Source organism: Pelodiscus sinensis, chromosome 19, assembly GCF_052426305.1.
Source record: "Pelodiscus sinensis isolate ZL-2025 chromosome 19, ASM5242630v1, whole genome shotgun sequence".
Classification (NCBI taxonomy): Eukaryota; Metazoa; Chordata; order Testudines; family Trionychidae; genus Pelodiscus; species Pelodiscus sinensis.
Window position 1 is genome coordinate 5496044 of NC_143070.1, and position 9558 is coordinate 5505601.

The 9558-nt window shown below is 51.7% G+C and overlaps 1 protein-coding gene across 1 annotated transcript; it reads right to left on the bottom strand.

The window, feature by feature from the left end:
- Window positions 1-345: 345 nt before the first annotated feature.
- On the bottom strand, window positions 346-9558 carry LOC102462963 (thaicobrin-like). Its single transcript, XM_006135965.5, has 3 exons — window positions 9415-9558; window positions 2939-3041; window positions 346-1502 (listed from the first exon to the last, which is right to left on the bottom strand). The coding sequence occupies exons 2-3, from the start codon at window positions 3012-3014 to the stop codon at window positions 1000-1002; spliced, it is 579 nt and encodes a 192-aa protein (XP_006136027.3). The 5' UTR covers window positions 3015-3041; window positions 9415-9558; the 3' UTR covers window positions 346-999.

A 9558-nucleotide genomic window follows, 5' to 3' on the forward strand; every position in this document is an offset into this window, starting at 1 on the left:
TTTGTCGATGCGGCGCGTCCAGACTGCCCCGATCTGCCGACAAACAGCTGATCGGCAGAGCGGGGCAGCCATTTAAATTTAAATGAAGCCGCAATTATTTTAATCGCGGCTTCATTTCCCTCTGCCGATCTGTCTAACCTACATGCCTCCGTCGACGGAGGCATGTAGTCTAGACACACCCTTTGGTGCAAGGCGCTGTACGGACCCCAGTCCAAAAAGACACCCGATGCCGAAGAGAACTAGCAGTAATACATGTGGGGGATTTGAATTTGCTGGAGCCTTTAGGAATCCATTTTTTTTTCTTTGCTGCCACTGGAAAGCTTAGAAACTTCTCCTGATCATTGATGAAATCTTAGGCTGTTATGATTTTAATTGCTTGATTTAATAAGCGCTCAGAGCCTGAGGGAATCACAGGACTCCGGGAACTGGGGCTTTAAGAGAAAAAATCGAATATTATGACACAAAATCGAATATTATGACACAACTACAAGTGCTGGCAACACTTAGGCCTAGTCTACATTACACTGACTCCTACGTCCCCCAGCTGATCTAATCTGCACAATTTCAGCTATGCGAAGAGTGTAGCTGAAGTCGATGTACTTATCGCGGTGTCTTCCACACAGTAAGGTGGGTGAGGGCTGTTCACCTGTCAACTCCAGCTACTCTTCTCACTCTGGTGGAGTGCCAGAATCGTCGGGAGAGCACTCGGAGGTTGATTTATCATGTCTAAGCAGACGCAATAAGTCAACCGCCGGTGGATCGATTGCTGCAGCGTTGATCCCCGGTCTAATGTAGACAATCCTTTAAAATTGAGTCACGCCACTTTGGAGCCCAAGTAAGAGCATCCACACAGGTGTGTGCTCTGGTTCAAATTAAATCAGAGGCTGGTGCAAAGGCTGTGTGTAGGCAAGGGTGCAGAGGTTAGGGCAGGCAGTACAGAAAATCGCTAGAGGGGTGCCTTTCCTGGGGAAGAGGGGGGAGGTCGAGTCCCAGTGTGCTTCAGGGTGAGAGTGTGAGGCTAACCCCGTGGCCTAAGTACAAGAAGGGGAAAGCATTTTCATTGTTGAAGGAGGCCTGCATCATAGTCGTATGGTCATCTTCATAAAATCCAACCCACCCCTCTTCATAATCCAGACAAACCCCGATCTTCCCGGATTTCACACACCCCTGTGAGGACACATCAGAGGCACCGTCTGCGTCCCTCCGAAGCCACCAGCACCCACGACTCCAGATCCCCTCCTCCGGCTTAAGATCGAGCAATTCATTCCTCTTCACCGACTCTAAGGCGACTCCCACGGCCCACTCCCGCTGCTCCCCAACCTCCACCTCCCAGTAATGTCTCCCCGAGGTGAACCCCTCGGCGCCCAGCACGCAGGGAGCAAGCTCAAATCTCTTGGGATTGGGGGGCACGTCCTGGGGGTGGTCTCCCGCCTTCACGGACTTCCCATCCGCAGACAGGAAGAGCCAGGCGTTCGCCGTGTCCGGATCCAGAGTCACATCCGCTGGGCGGGGAGAGAGAGAAGCAGAGCGTTAGAGTCAGGGGGGATCTTCTCCTGTAGAAAATACCTGGGCAGAGTCCCGAGCACCCGGAGCAGGGACGACACAGCCAGCACCTGGAGCCTCACGTGTCCCTTGTGGGCTTCTTTTGTGGACCTATTAGAGGCCCAATAACTGCAGCACTGGGCTGCCTCATCTTCCGTATTAGGGATGTGAGGGTATGTCTACACTAGCCACCCTAGTTTGAACTACCCTGACATACCCTGAATGGTTAACTGGTTAAATCAGGGGTGAGCAATAATGTTTGATGGGGTGGGGCACTCCTAGATTTTGGCAAGTGGTCTAAGGCCACTCTCCTCTATGGAGAGGATGCGGGGTTTGGGATGGAGGCTGGGTGCAGAAGGGAGCTTGGGGTAAGGGATTGGGGTGCAGGAGAGGGTGTGGGGACTGGGAGGGAGTTTAGGTGGAGTAGGGGGTTGTGACCTGGGACAGGGGATTGAGGTGCAGGGTCTGGGAGGGAGTAGGGGGTGCAGAGTGATTTTTGACCTAGGAGAGGGGTGGAGCAGGGGTGCAGGATTGGGGAGGGAGTTTTGACCTGGGGTGGGATGTGTGGGCAGAGAATTTCAGTGGTGACCTGGGGCAGGAGGTTGGGAAGTGGGAGGGGCTACGGCACAAGAGGCAGGCTCTGGCTGGGAGTCACTAATCGTTGGCGGTTCCCAGCCAGCAGCCCAGCAGGGTCCCCGAGGTAGGCTCCTTCCTGCATCAGCCCAACGCTGCCTAAGAGGTTCCCTCCATGTGCCGCTCAGGGCCACATGTCCCTGAGAGGGAAAAGACTTCCCACGTTCCTCTGGCCCCAGGCCAATCATCGCAGCTGGGAGCAGAGTCTGAGGGCAGGGGGACTGTGCAAACTCTCTCGCCCCTCTCCCAGTGTCACACAGTGCCGAGAGGGAACTGTCAGCTGTTTTGAGCAGCTGGCGGCTCCCTCTATGCGCCGTGCACCACTGGTGGCAGCGGTGGGGGAAGGAAACTTCACTCACTCCCCCGCCAGCCCCAGGCCAATCAGGTTCTGAAGGCAGGGGGCTGCACACAAGTGAGAAGTGAAGAAAAAAAGAAATCTCACTGACATGGTCCCTGACTTAGTAGAAGAAAGAAAAAATGCTCCCCACATTCCCTTTGCACACCAGAGCCTGGGCATGGGGGCTAGTAGATTTTGTATGCTCCAGCCCCGAGGGGGGGATCTGAGGGGGCCTGCAGCACCAATCCTGCATGGGAGCCCCGAGCCTCAAGGAAAGAATCCAGGCAACCCAGGGGCCTTATCCCGGGCCTTCTCCCCTGATTTAAAAACTCACTCAAATCTCGGGAGGACACCAGCACCTCGAAGGGCGGAGAGACAGTATCACAGCCAGGAGTAGTTGAGGCTCAGGGAGAGGATGGATTTTACCTTTGCACTTCTCCAGAAGCTCGCTTCTGTCCGGCAGCTCCTCCCGGAGGAGTCTGGGAGCACGAGAAGAAGCCATCTCAGCCCAACACTTCCCTTCTCAAGGCTAGAGGTAAAAACAAAGCGGATGACTAACCCAAGGTTCATTCTTAACTGCTGTCAAAGACTCTGTTACTCACGGACAGCCGGCAATGAAGGGAAGGGAAGGGAAGGCTTTGCCTATGCAGAGAGACACGGGTGTCCCTGCCCATGTCCTGCCCAAGTCAAGCTCCCTTCTACCTGCCTGCAGCAGGCTGCTCTTGGACCAGGACTGGGTCTGGTGGCTGGCAGGGGCTGCTGGGGTTGGTCTGGCAGCAGGACCCAGGCTTCTTGGGCCCCCCATCCCACCCCCCCCCCCCCAGGGCCAGGAAAATGGGGCAGTGCAGCTTCCTGGCCCCCTGGCACTCCGGGGACAGGAAGGCTTGGGCCACATGGTTGCCTGGGGTGGGGTGGTGCGCACTTGGCTAGTCTGGGGCCAGCAGCCACAATGGAGGGGTTTGGGGGTGCAGGGCAGTGCCCAGTAGCGACAGTGAGGACCAAGTGGGCTCCAGTGATCACAGAAAGGGCGGGGCTTTGGGGGGAAGGAGCATGGCTGGGAGATCTAGCCTTCCCCACCAACCTTTGAGACATCACCCCAGGTCTTAGCCTTGGTGTGCAATTGTGGTGTCGGTGTGTATGTGAGTGGGGGTGCCATCACGAGGGGGAGAGGAATTAGTCAGGGTGAGCTGTGACAATGCAGGTGAAGATACAGGGAGGGGCTTGAGCCTGGTCAAGTTCAGGAAGGATACTGGAGACGGTCCAGATCCCAAGACAGGAGTAGCCGGCAGTGGAGTTATCTCCCAATGGAGCTACCAGCAGAGGGCGCTCCATCACCCTGGAATGCGAACACAAAACTGGACCAAACCCTGAAAAAACTTTCTGCCTTGGGCAATGCTGCCCATGGGGCGGTGGGTGAAACTTCCCCTGTGGGAGGCTAGCTTCCTGCCCCACCTCGTAGTGGCCCTGCCCACACTCCACCCTAGCCCCGCCCACACTCCCCCCAGACCACTCCCCGTTATGTACGTGGCTCCTCTCCACTGCCGCTCGGCACATCCCTCCTTTTCTCCACTCCCTTCCTCTGGTGGCGGAGGAGTAAGAAGCGGAGCAGTGGAGGGAAGTCTGGAGAAAGGGGGTGCAGTGGGGGGAGAGGCATCTATACTACAGAGGCATCGTCCCCTCTCTCGATAGTCACATCTCCCCTTCAGCTGCAGCAAATGAGCCACGTCAACCCTGACTTGATTAGCCTCATTAACACATAATAAGTCACTTTTGTTGTACTGTCATATCTATCTATCTATCTATCTATCTATCTATCTATCTATCTATCTATACACACACCTTTGCCTCTGCAATTTCCACTCCCTTTCATCTGATGAAGTGGGTTTTACCCACAGAAGCTCAGGATTCTATATATTTTAGTTAGTCTCTAAGGCAGGGCTACTCAACTTTGGAAGTCTTGGGGGCCACAATGATACTCAAAGCACACGCCAAGGGCCACAACTTACATGGAGGTGCATATATATGCAAATATATATGCAAATAGCTTCTTTCACACAATGCCCCAGGCCTCCTGGAACTTCCTCCCTGGGGGCTAGACACGCCGACACCCTATATCCATTTGTTCCAGCCAGCCCATCTGCTTGCATCTTTCAGGGTATGTCTAGACTACAGGCTTTTGTCAACAGAAGTTTTGTCAACAGATACTGTCGACAATGCTTCTGTTGACAAAGAGTGTCTAGACTACATCCCGTTCTGTCGACAAAGCAAGCCTCTTTGTCAACACGACAGCGTAGAAGCAAAGGACAGTGGAGATGCAATAACGCCTTCTGTCGAAAGAACTCTGTCGACAAAAGGCGTTATTCCTCGTAGAATGAGGTTTACAGCCGTCGACAAAACTGCCGAGTTCTGTCAACGTTATGTCGACAGAACTCAGCGGCAGTGTAGACGCAAGTATAGTTTTGTCGACAAAAGTGGACTTTTGTCGACAAAACCCTGTAGTCTAGACACACCCTCACTGCTCACCCACCTAGGAGATGCCTTGCTGTTGTGGAGCGTATTCCCAGTGGAGGTCATGTTCAAAGGATCCCACTTGTGGGCACATGTTGAGCCCTGTGTAAACCGAAACCGCACCGCAGGCAGAAAACAAATGGGCCATGTCCTGCTCTAAGGGTACGTCTCCACTGCACACTTATTAATAAGCTTTTCCAAAAGAAATACTCCAAAATAGCTTATTTCAAAATAGCGCATCTACAGTACAGGGTAGCCTCAAAATTAGTTCAAGGCAGGCTCCCCTAAAGTGGATGCACTACCTCGACTTATAGCCCCAGGATGCACTGGGGAGCAATTACTTTGAAAGGCCCTGAGGAGGAGCTATTTCGAAATGGCAGGAGTGGAGCAGCCACATGACTGCGATTCCAAAATAGCTATTTCAGAAGAGGCCTTCTTCCTCATGGAGTGAGGTTTACAGAAGTCAGACTAAGCCGTCTGTTTTTTCGAACTTATTTCAAAATCACAGAATGGCTGTGTAGACGCTCGCATTGTTATTTCAGAATAAAGCTGCTGTGTAAACGCACCCGAAGGCGCAACAAGACTCCTCATTTTTCCTCACAGAACATTGTCGTTATGTTCGGGTATGTCTACACTACAAAGTTAATTCGAACTAACAGCCGTTAGTTCGAATTAACTTTGATAGGCGCTACACAGGCAAACCGCTAGTTCGAACTTAATTCGAACTAGCGGAGCACTTAATTCGAACTAGGTAAACCTCATTCTACGAGGACTAACGTCTAGTTCGAATTAAGTAGTTCGAATTAAGGGCTGTGTAGCCACTTAATTCGAACTAGTGGGAGGCTAGCCCTCCCCCGCTTTCCCTGGTGGCCACTCTGGGCACCACCAGGGAAACTCGTCTGCCCCCATCTCGGCCCCGGAGCCCTTAAAGTGGCACGGTCTGGCTACAGGCTGGCAGCTCCCAGGAGCCTGCCCGGGGCCGCAAGAGGCAGGCGCCCACCTGGTCTAGTGCAGAGATCGTGGACCTCATCAAGGTTTGAGGGGAAGCCTCCAATGTCCACGACCTCCGCACTAGGCACAGGAAAGTGGCCGTCTAGGGCAGGATAGCTGCCAACCTGGTCACCCAGGAGCAGGTTTGCATGAAAATCAAGGTGGTCCGCTGAGACCCCTGACCCTGAGCCCTGAGCTTAAAACATAAGAATGGCCGTACTGGGTCAGATCAAAGGTCCATCTAGCCCAGTGGCCTGTCTGCCAACAGTAGCCCACTCTAGGTACCCTGGAGGGGATGGACCGAAGACAATGACCAAGCCATTTGTCTCGTGCCATTCCTCTCCAGCCTTCCACAAACAGAGGCCAGGGACACCATTCAGACCCCCTGGCTAATACCACTCCATGGATCCAACCTCCATCAATTTATCTAACTTCTCTTTAAACTCTGTTCTAGTTCTAGCCTTCACAGCCTCCTGCGGCAAGGAGTTCCACAGGTTGACTATTTGCTTTGTGAAGAAGAACTTTCTGTTATTAGTTTCAAGCCTGCTACCCATTCATTTAATCTGGTGTCCTCTAGTCCTTCTATTATGGGAACTAATGAAGAACTTTTCTTTATGCACCCTCTCCACACCACTCATGCTTTTATAGACCTCTATCATATCCCCCCTCAGTCTCCTCTTTTGTAAGCTGCAAAGTCCCAGTCTCTTTAGCCTCTCTTCATAATGGGACCTGTTCCAAACCCCTGATCATTTTAGTTGCCCTTTTCTGAACCCTTTCCAAGGCCAAAATATCTTCTCTGGGGTGAGGAGATCACATCTGTACACAGTACTGAAGATATGGTGTACCATAGTTTGATACTTCCCCTCCTCCTTCTTCCCCTGGCTTCCCCCTTCCAGCTCCCTCCTCCCAGGTTTCCCCCTCCCCTCTCCCACCCTCTCTCTTCCCCTCTCCCACCTCCTTTTCCCAGTCTCCCAGAGGTTAATCCCCCCCCCCCACACCCAGAGTTTTGTTAAATAAAGAGAGTTTCTATTTTTGAACACAGTTGTCCTTTATTTTGTACATCAGGAAGGGGGGCTAGGGAGGGGTAAGTGGAAGGAGGTGAGGGAGGAATGGGGTACGAGCCCCCGATGGGGAGGACTGGGGTGGTTCTGTGGGCTCCTCAGGGTAGAAGCTCTCCTGCAGCCCCTTGATTGACCCCCCCTCCGGATGGCAGCCTGCGGCAAGTGCAGCCGGGCTGATGGCCGAGTGCTGTGATGTGCCGAGTGTGGGCATTCAGGGCACTCCAAGTCAGGACTGCTTTGCTGTCCCTCATCGAGTTAGACAAGCGAGCAGGAAACCCTGAGAACTGTCTGTCCAGTGTGGGGGTCGGGTCCCTTTAAGCACAGCCCTCGGCTAGCCTGAGACAGCAGCTCCACACTCCAAGTCCTAATCTGATGCCCTGCCGGCACTGCTTCCGGCCAGCCTTAACCTCGGTTCAGGGTCCACTCAATGTGGACATGCTAATTCGAATTAGCAAAATGCTAATTCACACTAGTTTTTAGGTCTAGGTGCACTAGTTTGAATTAGCTTAGTTCCAATTAACTAATTCGAATTAAGTTAGTTCAAATTAGTGCTGTAGTGTAGACATACCCTTCCTGAACATTGCAACTTTAAGGGAAACAATGTGAAGCAAATCCAACGTCCCCATTAGAGTTAGTGGCTATGTCTAGACTGCAAGCCTCTTTCGAAAGAGACTCTTTCGAAAGCATCTTTCGAAAGAGCCTCTTTCGAAAGAGAGCGTCTAGACTGCACGGAGAAATTTCGAAAAAGCGGCTTGCTTTTTCGAAAGAAAGCATCCAGTGAGTCTGGATGCTCTCTTTTGAAGAAGCCCTATTTACATTGAAGAACGCCTTCTTTCAAAAGAGGAACTTTCGAAAGAAGGCGTTCTTCCTCGTAAATTGAGGTTTACTGCCATCGAAAGAAAAGCCGCGTTCTTTCGAATTAATTTCGAAAGAACGCGGCTTGAGTCTGGACGCAGGGGAAGTTTTTTCGGGAAAAGGCTACTTTTCCCGAAAAAAACCCTGAGTCTGGACACAGCCAGTGTGAACAGTGGAGGGGGTGCGGGGGGGGCGCGAGGTTCCAGGGACATTTTTTTTGCCAGTACAGATATCACTTGTGAATAATTTTAAACAATTGACTCCTGTGCTCACCAATGACGATTGTGAAGCTTGGTGGAGGAAGGGGTGTAGCTGGGCCGGGGGGTGGAAGTTTTCCCCGCTCCGCTCACCCCATGCTCCCACCAAGGAGCAGGCTTGGTGTGTGGGGGTTGCTCTCTTCTATCCACTCCCAAACTTGAATGCTGGGCGAGCAGGGTGAGGTAAGTCCCTACGCCCCAACCCCGCTCCCTGGCTGGAACATTGTGTGGGCGGGCGGAATGGGGCAAAGCAAAGAACCTCACATCACAACATTGCACCACTTTAAACGAGTGTGTTCTTTAATAGATCCACAACATAAGAACACAAGAACAGCCACACTGGGTCCGACCAAAGGTCCATCTATCCTGTCTGCCGACAGTGGCCAATGCCAGGTGCCCCAGAGGGGCAGAACACAACAGGTAATCCTCACGTGATCCCTCTCCTGTCACCCATTTCCAGACAAACAGAGGCTAGGGACACTGTTCCCTACCCAGCCTGGCTAAGAGCCATTAACGGCTTCATAAGTAAACAAAGGAAATTTAATAATCTGAAGAAGTGAGCTGTGCCCACAAAAGCTCATGATACCATCTGCATGTTTTGTTCGTCTTTAAGGTGCTGCAAGACTATTAGTTGTTTTTTATTTTTTTTTCTGTTACAGACTTACTCAGCTACCTTCTGAAAGTTAACTGGTACAACCTTAAGCAAGGAGCTACTGTAGAACTTTTTTTATTCGCAGCATCTTTGGGGCAACTTTCTTTTTGTGATTAACCTGGAAAAAACATTTTTTCACAGTTCTGAGCTGAAAAAAAATCAGTATTTGGCAGTTTGGGGCTTTTTTTGGGAGGGGGACAGCTTTGGGGCAAATGTTTTTCAGGTGTTGGCAAGTTTTGGCTGAATATTTTCTTTATATTCATCTGAGCATTTGAAAATAAAACAGGGTGGCATTTTCTTTTAAGTCAACATTTTCTGGGGAGAAAACGAAAAGCCCAAATGCCCAGGCAGTTCCAGTATTTGATCCTCTTCACAGGAAATAATAACACAAGAAAATAAAGTGAATCCCCTTGTTAAAAAGGATCCGCATTCAGAGGGTTCACACAGCCACCCTGAGCAAAAGGACTGTAATCCTTGTCAGACAAACCAAACAGCTGCTCTGTTCAAAGACTGGACAATGGAGCCCTCCCAAGCCACAACAAGGAGCCGAAACACTGCTCCCCCCGCCAGATCCCTTACCTCCACGCTCAGGATCTGCAGCTACCTTGCCAAAACTCCCTGCCAGCCTTCTACAAGGTGTTGCCTTGCAACCTGCTTATATACCTGCCTCGCCTTGCACACCTTCCCTGTTCCCAGCTCATTCCCAGATTGCAAAAGGAGATA